The sequence below is a fragment of the Benincasa hispida genome, chromosome 1 (assembly GCF_009727055.1).
Source record: "Benincasa hispida cultivar B227 chromosome 1, ASM972705v1, whole genome shotgun sequence".
Lineage (NCBI taxonomy): Eukaryota > Viridiplantae > Streptophyta > Magnoliopsida > Cucurbitales > Cucurbitaceae > Benincasa > Benincasa hispida.
Genome location: NC_052349.1, coordinates 86,712,732 through 86,726,589, shown reverse-complemented (window position 1 = coordinate 86,726,589; position 13,858 = coordinate 86,712,732). Strand labels below are relative to the sequence as shown.

Below are 13,858 nucleotides of genomic sequence, written 5' to 3'. Positions count from 1 at the left end.
TGGTTTTGTTGTGGTAGCATCATTATGCTGTCAAAAATTTTGAAAAAGAAGATTATTGAAAAAGGAGTAAAGATTTTGAAAAAGAAGATTCTCTCATTTATTCAACTATTGAGTTTTCTTGTTTTGCAGGTGCAACCAGGAGTAAAAATTTGGTATCGCAACCTCTTTATGCTTTTTCTTGGGGAACTCTAGATCCAACACATTCACTATAAGAATTTTGCCTTATGCGCATTCCCAATAAACACGGTTAGTTGAATATGAATTTTGATCATATTTTCACTTTCAATCCTTTGTCTTAAACCTTTTTTGTTTGTGATCCTTTGAACAACAGTGGTCAGACAAAGATGCCTATAACTAGACACTACTGAAGCTGGAGGGGTCTGTTTAAGAAGAATTATGAAGGGACTCATACTTACCAAGTGGAGAGGGACAGTAAACTCATAGTGTTTGTAAAATCATAATGTTTGTATTACTTGTAATTTGTGTTTTCAAGGCCTGAATTATTGTACGGTCTTTTAAATTATAATTTTATAGCAGAATTTGTGGATTAAATGTAATAGATTTACAATCCATACATGAATAATATGTCATAACCACAACGTTCGATGATGATGTGTCATGTTATACTTTTTGACCAAAAAAAAAGATTCGATAACGAAATTTTAAAAAAAAATGGACATATTCGGGCTTCAATGCCGGTTAAGAATTAAAAAAAAAACACAGGCTTTAATGTTGGTTGATACCGACATTAAAGACCTTTAATGTCTATTGGAAATTTCACTGAAGGTCTTTAATATCGGTTGGAAATTTCATTGAAGGTCTTTAATGTCGGTTGCAATTGACATTGAAGGCTGTGCTATTGAAACTCAAACCGACATTAAAGGTAACCAACATTAAAGGGCTTTAATAATACTATCTTTAATGTCGGTTTTCAACCTACATTAAAGCCCGAATTTCTTCTAGTGAATATTATCAAACTTAGGGAAAGCCTAAGTACACTTGAGAGGGAGTCTCACATTTGAGGGGAGCCTAGGTAGTTAGTGAGTTGAGCTCTACCTGAGTCACTATAGTGATCGTGTATTACAGATAAGTTCTAAGTTGTAAACTATTTAATTCTTTAATATTAGTAGATTATCTTTCTTGGGCATACTGCCCTCAGGACATAGGTAAATTATCATCGAATTGGGTTACCAACTTTTGTCTGTCTTTACTTATTTACTTGTTAGTATTTTTGTTGTTACAATACTTGTGAGTGTTTTCTGTTTAACATCTATATTTCGAGTAAGGACTCATCCTATTGATTTTTCAAAATCAGTCTAAGTCTATCATTGATAGACACTAATAGATCTATCAGCATCTATCAGTGATAGAAACTGATAGAAGTCTATTATTAATACTATAGTTTGGCATTTTTCCTATATGTGAACATTTCTGTAAATAGTTTGATTTTTTTCTCATCGGTGAAAATTTCTCTTTTTTCTTTCTATTTAATTTTAGTGTATTTTAATTTTATTTATTTTCAATTCTCAATTAAAAATTTTTCCCCTTACTTTTTATATTATTATTCTATATTTTTTTTATAGAGAAGAAACCAACTAGGTCCTTATAATAACAGAGCTGCAAACTCATTTCTTATATGAACAAACCATTAACTAAAAGTACTAAAATAAGATGGAAACTTGATTGGAGACACAATTTGATAGCCTTTTTTAGTTTCCTTTACTCTTTCATGCTAATAAGCCCTATATTTCATCAACTAATATACATCATTAAATTTTACGTACATAATATATTAAAAAAGTACTAATGACAACAATAGGAGATGCTTTCAATGAAATCTTGTTCAAAAAGAAAACTTCAAATAAGAAAAAAGCCTTCATTTCAATCAAAATATTCATTGAATTTACTAATATTACTTCCGATATATGGGATAGGAATTTAAACCATACAATTACTAAAAGCTAATAAGTACAAATTAAAACAAAAAACAAAAAATAGTGGTTGAATCATTAAAGAGATTGATCACTTCTACATAAACCTTAGCCAGTTAAGGTATCATCGATCAATCAGAAATGTCTGAAATATTTATAGCAAAGAAACCAAAAAACAATCAAATCAAATGGGCACAAAGAAGAAACAAAAAGCTTTGGATTGAAAGATATCGAAGTGATCCTCCCATAAGTCTTCGTTATTCTACATATGTTTTGAAAGGTCCTCTTGAAGAAGCTCGTTCATTATTGGCTCAATGAGTTCATCTCTGATCTCTTGACTTCTGTTTTCTTCATTATCCTCAGTCTCTTGCATGATTCAATGAACATCCTGCAAATCAATCATGAAAATTGAGAACCCAAAATTTATATGTAAAATTTCAAATATAAATGTACAAAACCTTTTTATAGGTTCCATTTGATAACTACTTAGATCCCGTTTGGTAACTATTTTGTTTTTTAAAATTAAGTCTATTGATATTACTTCCACATTCAAATTTATAATTCCTTTGTTATCTACTTCTCATCAATTGTTTAAAAAATCAAGCCAAAGTTTGAGAACTAAAAAAATTAGCTTTTAAAAAGTTGTTTTTTGTTTTTAAAATTTGACTAAAAATTCAACAATTGTATTTAAGAAAGATGTAAATCATTGTAAGAAATGTGGATGAAATAGGCTTAGATTTCAAAAACAAAAACAAAAAATCAAATGGTTATCAAACGAGGTTTTAATTTTTTTTGTTTTTTAAAATTAAGCTTATAAATACTAGTTCCACCTATTAACTTCATAGTTTTGTTATTTATTGTTCATGAAGATGTTTAGAAACTCAAGTCAAGTTTTCACAACTAAAAGAATAGTCTTCGAAGACTTTGCTTTGCTTTTTTTTAATTTAGTTTGCTAATAATTTAAGTGTTTAGTTAAGAATAATGAAAATCATAATAAAAAATATATATATATTTAGATGCATCCATCTCAAACGTAGTAAACTTTTCTTTTTTAAGAAAATTAGATATTAAAAAAAAAATCTTAATAATTAGAGGGCATATATGATAACTGTAGCCTAGGCTCCACCCAAATATTATTCAACTATATAATAAAAAAATGGTAAAAAAGTAAATACAATTTTCAAAAATTGAAAACAAAAACCGAAGTGATTATCAAACAAAACATTAACGTTTAACGTTTAAGTATACATAGAGCATGAGTTTGAAAGCATTGAAATGGAAAGAAAAAGTTATTAGGGTTTGGAAAAGAGACTTACTTCCAAGGCACATCCCCAACTAGCATCCAATCACCATCTCTATCTTCATAAGTGACAGTATATTCAGAGCCACCAATTGAACTCCCAAACAGCTTCTCCATTGCTCGAACAAGATCCCCATATCCCTTAACCATCCCCAAATCAACTTTCCTCAGAAAAGGTGTCCCTTCAAAGCTCACTTTCACATACATCTGTTTCTTCATCCCCATTATTATTCCTTCACTTTTATCACATTCTCCCTTTCCCTTAAAGCTGTTCCTCTGCCGGTACGAGCACACCGGCGGCCACCCCACCACCTGCTTCCTCCGTCCCTCGTCTTCACTGTCTCCGTGACTCTTATCTTCCACTTCCACCTCAGAGAAAACCCTTTTCTTCTCATTGTTCTTACTCGCCGAAATTAGACCGCCACCGCCGGGAAGTCCTAGCCGGAGCTCGGTGATTTCGAGGCCTAATCCCACAGCTTCCATCTGGGTCTTCCTTGGATTTGGATTTGGTGTAGTGAATATTATGAAATGTGATGATGATGATGATAATGTTTTTGTAGGAAAATGAGAAGGGAAGTTATTTATTTATACATATGGAAGAAAATGGGGAATTTGTGGAGAGGACAGAGAGGAAACAATGGAAGGTTTTGTAGGGTATAGATGCTTAGAGGAATGTGGGACAGATCGCAGGGCTGATAATTGTTTGAGATTTTGGTGGGATTTGATCACTGCCGTTTGATTAATTGTCTTGCTTTTTTTGAGCAAAGGCCATGTGATTTTGCCTTATTGTGTTGGTATTGTCACACGGTTTACTGTTTCTTTAAAATATATTATATATTATGAACATTTCTGTATGTTGCTCTCTTGTTTGTGTTTGTGTTTGGTTTAGAATAATGGACCCTCTTGACAGAGAGGATGAGTTCCTCTTGATCTGTCAAGAACAGAAACTCCCATCACATCAAAATTTTATATCTTCAGTACTTCATATCTCATGACAGATCATGAGAAACCTCCCTATCTTTTCTTAGATATCTACGAGTTTATTTGGTATACAATTTGAAAATAAGGGATTCAAAGAAAACGAAATTGTATTTCATATTTTCATATACGTATGTGGGAGTAGATTCAAAACTTAAATTCTAATTTAAATAATTTTTTAAAATGTATTTGAAAATATATTTAATTACTCATTGCATACTAATTAATTTATGAACATTTTTGTATAATTATTATTTTGTAATGTTATATAATATAGATATAATATGTAATATAGTACATGTTTTAGTTTAACAAAAATAACGGAGTCTATAACATGAAATAGTATATATGTTATTGTTTTTATCATTTTTAATATAATTTTGTATTTTAAAATCTTGAATTCAAAATCTAGATACATTGAGAATATAAAAAAAATTATTTTTAGAATTTGTACCGTTCGGATCACAAAATCCAAAAACAATTTCAAAAACAGAATTCAAACTACCAACCAAACACATATTACCTGAACTTAGTAAATCTGTAATCATAAAACACAATTTGAGTTCCTTACAAAATAAGCCCTAAGTTATTTCTTTTATTGTTTTATCATATAATCTAATATAGTATCAGAGTCCATAAAATCAAATGAAATTCTGTGCAAATAAAATAAAATTCGACCTAAAGAGACACCAATTTGAGACGACATATTGAGGATCAAGAAACACTTTACATTTATAAAACACGAATCTGATTCGTACGGATTCTTCCTCCAACTAAATAAGAGATCTTGGCAGAATTGCCACATATGAAATTGAGCACAATTTTGCAAAGAAATAGCCCACTTGTTTTTCGAGAAGAGATGGAAAACATGCTCAATCTCATTTGATTGAATAGTTGACCCAGTTCCTTGTTGTTTGAAGAAACCCTCCATTTCAATTGGCATTTTTTCACGAAAAGCAAACATGGGATAACAAATCCAGTCTTTCACTAAGATTTCGAATAGCTGTCCCGAATTCAAGTTGATTCGACTACTCTTCTTCAAGCCAATTAATCTGAAAAGGAAATCCCATGTTATTTAATTAATCTGGAAAGGAAAACCCATTTTATTTAATAGCCTTTACGTAGGTTGTGGAAAACTAGATGAACTCGACTCCTTTTCTTTTTGTGCATTTAGTTTTCAGGGTTTAATCACAATTTTTGACTTTATGATTTGTGCAAACTTTTAATATAGTCTGATTTAAATTTTGTTTCAATTTAGATTTCATGGATTGAAAAGTTCCAATTTAAACCCTATGATTTACCAGTTTCAATTCGGTGCTAAAAATGGTTTAGCCAAACTCCAATCATTTTTGCATTATCTATATATGAATGGATTGAAGTATAGGGTTGAGTAAAGAAATAATTGGAGAAAAAACTTTGTTACTACAAATGTGGATAAAACATATAGAATTAGAGATGACTCGTGAAATATAAAAACCAAATAAGAATTTCATAGAAACAAATATTGAAAAACTTTTCAAACTTTAAGAATTAGTTCTTGAAACTTTGCACAAACTTGTAGAGACAAATGTTGAGATAAATGTTTAAGGGTTTGTACATTACATTAAAACTTTTGCACATACTTATAAATGTTGAGATATCCGGATGTACTTTCTGATCTCTTTTATCTCCTATATATTGTTTAAATTTTTTTAAAAAAACTATGAAGCTAAGTCCAAATCATATAGATGAAATTAAAATTTTTAAAATTATAGGAAGTAAATTGAAATTTTGCTTAAATATTATAAGAACCAAAATTATAATTTAACTTAATTTTTATTTGATAAGAGGTATTTGCTGATACATTTCTCTATTTATAGTTGTTAGTTATGTGAGAGGGAGGTTATTTTGAAAAATGGTAAGAAATAGCACGTTTAGGTTTTTTTCTTAGAAAATTAGTACACTTTTTTTAAAATTCATAAAAATAGTTTTTCTCGGTTCATCTCGGGTTAGATCGATCACCAAGAACTAGTTAAAAGAAATTTTTTCTAACTTATCGATTCTTTTGGACCTTCTCGGTCATTTCACCTTATTACATACCGAGATTTGCTAATTTTTTTTACGTAATCTTCCTAAATCTTATATTGTTTTCAAATTTTCTCCAAATTCGGTTATTTTACTAAATATTATATCAAATTGTTATGTAATTTTTCAAAATTTTAGCATAATTTATGTTTTTACAATTATATGAATTTTTAAAATTCCAAAAGGGTTTTCCGGTTATCAAAATAGATTTTTCAAATTGATTCAATATTTTTAAATTTTGGGGAAGATCAAATTTTTCAAAAAATTGTGTAAGATTTGGGATATATATTGAATGTTGGTGCTAATCCTGCCCGAGATTCCACAAAGAAAACTCAAATATATGAATTTCGATGTTAATTATATTTGGAATTTCACCGAGAAAGCTCAAGTATATAGAATCTTGGTGTTATTTTGCCCAAGATTAATACCGAGATGCACATAATCTTGGTGTGTAATCTTGCGAGATGTATCGAAAAAGCCCCAAACATCGATAATTTGAAAAAAAAAATATTTTTAAACTAAAATCCTGTAGTCGATCTAACCCGAGATGGATAGAGAAAAACTATTTTTACGAGTTTTTAAAAATATGTTAGTCTTATAAGGAAAAAAACTTAAACGTGCTATTTCCGAAAATTTTCTATTATTTTTGCTTGGAAGTTGAAATTATAAGCTTAAATTTGGTTACCAAATTAAGTTGATTATTTGGCAGAAAAAAAATAATAAATAAACTTGATCTATGAACCGGTGATTTTATAAAACTCTTTTTTTTTTCTTTTTTTCTTTTTTCATCGATTCATCGTAGGATTCAAAACTCCTAATTTTTTTAGCCGAAATTGTATACCTTAACCTGTTAAGTTATACTTACACTAGCAAAGGACCTAAACACTTTCCAATAAACAAGACATGTTAGTAAAAAGACATTTTAGTGAAATAGAATTGTTGAATAGATATTTTTGAATCCTATATGAAACTAGCTCATAGCTCTTTTATCAAAGGTCATTTTGCTTAGATTAGTTCATGACCTATGGATCTAACTATGTCATAAGCAAAATCAATATTTAAAAATTTGTGCTCTTTTATGTTAAGAGGCTGTCTAACAATTTATTTGACTATATATGTACTTTAAACCCACTTGTACAAAGAGAAAGTTACTTAACAATTTTTTTCTTTGAAAATAAAAGTTTGGCTAACAATTCTTTCATTTTCCTTCCTTCAAAATTAATATACACACACATGCACATTAATTAGGAGAAAAAAAAAATTAAAGGTCAAAATTCCAATTTTTTGTGATGTGATTATGAATTTGTTAAGTGTTTAGTGTAAAAAAAAACATATTTTTGCGCCCTTAAAAAGTGCATAACTAAATTATTGGTCTATTATATGATTTTATTTTTTAGATGTGAAAACAATGTATTATATAGTCAAATTGTTTTGTTACACTTTTGTTAAGAAAAACTGTTATTTGTTATGCAATTCACGATCTTCACTTATAGAAAAAAAAAAAAAGTCAAATTATTGGTTGAATTTGTTAAAAACCACTCATAGATACTGTTATCAATCTCTATATCAATGATAAACTTCTATCAGTCTTTGTCAATAATAGATTGTGATAATTAAATTTTGTTATTTGTGTAAATATTTTTCCTTATTTTTTTATTTTTAAAAATCCTCTAAAAATAAAATATTAAAATTTTACTCCAAACAAATCCTAATATGCCCAAAATAAGACGTGGAAGGAAAAGAACTCACCGTAATAAAACAATAAATTAATTTAATTAAACCATTCATTCTAATAGATATGCTACAACTAAATTGAAATCTTTTGATAGATCAATGTGATCTTCTTAAAATAATTAGTTGATCACTTTTGCAACATGAGAATCTTCTTTGTATTTAAAAAAAATATTTAATCTGTATTTGCAATTCACCATATACTAATTATAATCTGTTAGCATGTGGTGTGGAATATTTGCATTGATATTAAAAACCTAATTAGTACTTAATACATAAATGATATATTTAGATTCTTCAGTTCTGGGAACCTGGTCCAATATATTATTTGGATTTTAATATCTCTGCTTCGGTTTAAACTTAATATATAATAAATTATATGATTTTCTCTTTCTATGATAGTACGCCTTATCATTTGGTGCCTGATCTCATGTCGTGTCGTGCTTAGCTTATCACATTGGTATGACTTAAATATATGGAATAAAATTCAAACTTGAAAGTATACTAAGGTCAAAATTTTAAAAGTTAAAAGAGAATTGGATTAATCCGATGTCAAAATTTTAAAAGTTAAGAGAATTAGATTAATCTATCGTCAAAATTTTAAAAGTTAAGAGAATTGGATTAATCTATGAGCAAAGTACGATGATTAAGACATTCATTACTATCTTAAAGATTTGATTGATGGTTCATTCTTCATACTTCTAGAATGGTTGAATTAAAATGTTTTTTAAAACAAAGGAGGAGAATTGAAATAAAACAAAAGAAATTAATTTAAGAACTAAAAACTAAGAGCGTAGCTAGCTATGTACAAAGTCTTTTTTTTTTTGAAAAATAGATACATCATTGATTTAAAAAAAATTAATCGATGGTATTGAAATGTTTTGAATTTGTTATCTGACGTTCTGAATAATCAAGCACGAGAAGTCTCGATGACCAATCAATGAGTCAGGGTCTAGGAGTGAATCACTCCTAGTAGGTACTTGAGGGCAATGTGTCGCTAAAATCTAAGTTATATAGAGATTATTATTGATTAATTTTCGTTTTGAGGTTTTTTTTTTTGGCGTATTATGCTTTAAAGAGTCTAAGATGTCATATATATAAACTAACAATATTTACCTGTACATATGCATTATGTACCTTTTTTAGTGCAACAATAGGAAGTTAGATGATTCAACCATAGACCTCTCATGATTGTTAATGTATAGAGTGTAATGCTCAGACCTAAAATTTGGATCAAGATTCAAAATTCATATTTGGCACCTGATGGCACCCCGACATTTTTCTATGACTTGGTCACGTCATCCTTAGTTATCTTGAATTTTTAGTTGTCTTGACTTTTTATAAGAGTGAAAATTGTCCACACAAACCAATGCAGGTACTTTCAGCATGTTTTTTGTCCTCACTGACATGCTTCCTAGAAAAATTCTGATGATTTCACCCAACATATAATTGCTCCATGCTAAGCACGCTTAACTTTAGAGTTCTTATGATTCAGCCACCAAAAAGGAATGTGCAACTTGTTAGAGTTCATGTCTTCAAGATCTCTCTCATTTGGATTTGATCTCGGTTCATTCATGTCCCCTTCCTAAACTCAGATTGTTACATACAGTATGCTAATTGAGTCATATTTGTTTTGGCTACTCTTTATATACTTGGTTTCTTCTCTAGATATAAAATAATTTATGTCTCTATCCGTAAATAATAATGTAGCCAACACACCATCAATGAATTATGTAAATCTTATATTGATTTTCTCCTTGTTTGATTCTTTGCTTGTCGATTATTTCTGGTATAATATATGGTTCAAATCCCCACAATCCCATAATTTTTTAACTGAAATAAAAACTTAAAGACAAAAGAACTATAATTAAAAAAAAAAAATTGTAAGAACCAAAAGTTAAAAGTAAAAGTTAGCCAACTTCTTGAGATGTCGAGATGCACCTACTGATTCCTCTTTCCCATTTGTTTCTTATTCAAAATAAATAAAAATGGTTAGATTTTCTCATTCTTCAATGCAGGATCTTCAACTACTCTCAGCTCTTCTCGAGTTACAACCCAACCATGATCTCCTTTAATTTGGATGCATTTATGTAATTATCTGTGGCCATTCCCCTAACAGCTTTTCTCCAGCCACCCCTTTTTCACTTTGTACTTTTCAGCTATCCGACAACTTCCTCTATACTCTATTGTTCTTACGAATGAAATTAGAGTTGGGATATGATGAAGGTGCTATATATGTGCCAACTTAGTTGGGATATTTTAGTACATTTATTGATCCACATACCTGTCGTATCTTTCCGAAAAGGAAAAAAAAAACATGTCCAACAAAATAGTTCCTTCCGGGTTCATTATGCTTGTATCATATCTTTTTTTATAGTGTTTTTTTTTCTTTTGTAATACCTACCAACTTTTATTCGTTCATGATAAACTGAATAATCTAAATCACACCTATGCAGACATGGTACAATTTTGGATTAACCATATTTTGATCATATCTTAATTTATTATTTTTTTTTTTTTGACTAAATACTCATTTAGGTTTTGGACTCTAATACCATATTAGATAAATGTGAGGTTTATTTCATCTTAAAACCAATTATCTGGGGAGAGATAGTCTATTTATCTTTTAAAAATCATGAAGTCTCTTCATTTTTACAATGTAAAATCTTCGGCATGTATAAAAATATTATTTTGTAAGTCTTGACGAATAGTTTTACAAACAATTTCCGTAACATTTCTACTCAACTTTGATCAAGGTAGACAAATAAAAAATTTAGTCTTGAAGATAAAATCAAATTCTCCTCGATCATGATTCATTCATATATTAATTTAGCTTTCTTTAGCTTTCTTGTTTATCATCTAGTTTTTGGATTTATTACTTTTTCAAAACAAAACAAAAAAAGGTTATGGATTTATTTATTCTTGTGGGAGGTCACCAAGGAATAATGAAGTTGTTGGGCATAATTGAAGGCAGGTTTAGATCTTTCTCTCTTTTTGTTGAAGGCCATGGACTATCTTAATAAGATGCTTGTTTGGAAGAAGCAGCTTAGGAACATCCATATACTTGGCAATTACTATTTTATTCTAGTAAAGATAGTGTTGTATTCAATTATATGAGGGTGTTAACATTTCCATAAAATCAATGGTCTGTTCTTTAAGATTTATCTAATAAATTGAAACCATAATAATTATCATTGAAGAAATATACTTTTTCTAATTAATTGATTTTTGGATGCAAAGAATTTTGAGGCCAAAGATTTTGCAAGTGTTATAGCTAATTCCCTTTGTACTGATTATTGTCAAACTAAACATTATACTTGAAAATCTCAAGATCATGTGTAACGACTCGACTCCTTAGAACATATACTACGTCATTACTATATGCATGCATACATTTCAAATCGACACTTTTCATGATTTGGTAAAAACTAACTAAATACTATTTTTAAATCTATTTTATCTAGCACAAGAGATCTAGCCATAAAGCTACCTACCTCATAATATATGCCTCTGCCCAATCATCCTCTTAATATATCCCATAAAACTCTAAATCATGCTCATACATATAACATACTTGATATATATATATATCACGTGCTCTATATCCTTTCTAATAAGTTTATACAATCTCAGAACCAACAAAATTATCCTTAAATTTGTTACCCGGTATGGAAGCGGTTCCAATAGTAAGATTACTTACCTCAAATTTGGTCATGAATATTAGTCCATGAAATTAATCTTCTTAAAATCTTTGAAAAACTTGAATCAATCCTATAACATAAATCACCATTTAATTTAGTAACCATGGCCTAGAATAGTGAATCCAAAATCTTAACTAATCCTTTGAGTCTAAATCCAATTAACCAAGTTGGTCCAAATGTCCCCAATTTTAACTTATCGAAAATGTGGCTCGGTCCAAAATAAATTCCAAAACTCAATTCAATTGGCCAACCAAATGTTAATAGTTCTGTGCCAAAAATTGGTCTCTTCCTTGATGAGCAACGTCCCAAAATCTTCCAAACCTTGAATCTAAAGTCCGAACATAATGGGTAAATTAAAATCCAAGCCAAAACTTAATGGATACTCAAGAATTATAAACCCGCCCACCGTGGATGAGATATACTCATATAAACTGGTGAACCTGACCCGAAGGCGTACATAAAACTGAATCAGAAGTATACATGGCTACACGTAGGAGGGAGATTGTCACTAATTTAATCTTTCAAGAAACATGCAATAAAATGGTCCCTTATCATGAAATCATAACATAACATAAATCCATGAGTTCTTAGCATAATATCCCATAAACTCATAGTATGGATAACTGAACTCCTTTCAACAATGAGAAGATATCTTTTCTAACAACTGTCTGGCAAAAACCCAAGATAATATTTTTAAATCTATATTGTCCGGCACAAGAGCAATTCCAACAATAAAGCTACCTACCTTAGAATATAGACCTCTGCCCAATCATCCTCTTAATATATCCCATAAAACTCTAAATCATGCTCATACTTACAACATACTTGATACATATTTATTACGTACTCGTATATCCTTTTTAATAAGTTCATACAATCTTAGAACCAACAAAATTATCCTTAAATATGTTGTCTAGCACGAACGCGATTACAGTAGTAAGATTACTTATCTCAAATTTGGTCATGAATATTAGTACACGAAATTAATCTTCTTAAAATCTTTGAAAAACTTGAATCAATCCTATAACATAAATCATCATTTAATTTAGCAACCATGACCTAAAATAATGAATCTAAAATTTTAACTAATCCTTTAGTCTAAATCTAATTAACTAAATTGGTCCAAAATAAATTTCAAAATTCAATACAATTGGCCAACCAATTGTTAACAGTTTTCTGCCGAAAATTGGTCTATCTTTGATAAGCTAAATTAAAATCCAAGTCAAAACTTAATTGATACTCGAGAATTATAACAAACACCCACAAAAATTACCAAGAATATCACCCAAAACAAGATTCTGGCAAGACAACAGCAGTTCATCGGCGGCTGGACGGTGGGCGTGAAGAAGAAAACGGCGCGGTGGCTTCGGGCGGCAATGGACGGGGCTGGACGGAGACGGTGACGGCGTCTGGAAGAAGCGGCGCGGCGGCTAGGCGTGAAGATAGCGGCGGACGACAGATCTGACGGATAGCGTCGAGCGGAGCTAACGAGCAGTTAGCTTCGCGTTTGATCGGCGGCGGGCTAAGGAGGCAGACGGAAGAATACTGTCCGCTTCGACGGAGGAACGAGCGGTGCCGTCGGCTGGTCTCGGTGACGGGTGCGGCTGGTGAAGCTAGTGCTGGAGGCGGTCTGTGCGAAGAAGAAAAAACCGAGAGAGGGGAAGTACGAGTTACGAGGGAGAGAGAGAGAGATGGAACCTTTTTTTTTATTTCTTTTTATTTTCTTTATCTTCTCTTTAAAACTAATAACTGTAACTCCAAACTTGTATATATATATATATATAAACATAAACCATTTTGCTTCTCCAAATCCAAATCTTTTTTTATTTAAAATTTCAAATTCTTTTAGAAAAATAACCTTCAAGACTCCCAATTTTAATTAAAATTGAGATAATGGCATAAATCTCAAATTTTCTTTTAATCAAATTTAAATTCCAAAATTCTTCTTTGAGAAAATATTAAAATTGAATTATCTTTTTACAATAATTCAATTTAATCTTTAAAAATCAAAATTATTCTTAAATAATTGAATTTAAATTTTTAAAAAAATAATAAATAATAAAAAAAGTTCGAGAGACCACACCATGCATCTCTTTATATGTATAATTTGTATAGAAAGAATTGGATAAAATAGAGACACAACTTCATTGACA

General features: G+C 30.0%; 1 protein-coding gene across 1 annotated transcript; it reads right to left on the bottom strand.

Moving 5' to 3' along the window:
* Window positions 1-1,975: 1,975 nt before the first annotated feature.
* On the bottom strand, window positions 1,976-3,845 carry LOC120090290 (auxin-induced protein AUX22-like). The gene is made up of 2 exons (XM_039047867.1): window positions 3,248-3,845; window positions 1,976-2,319 (listed from the first exon to the last, which is right to left on the bottom strand). The coding sequence occupies exons 1-2, from the start codon at window positions 3,712-3,714 to the stop codon at window positions 2,235-2,237; spliced, it is 552 nt and encodes a 183-aa protein (XP_038903795.1). The 5' UTR covers window positions 3,715-3,845; the 3' UTR covers window positions 1,976-2,234.
* Window positions 3,846-13,858: the final 10,013 nt, after the last annotated feature.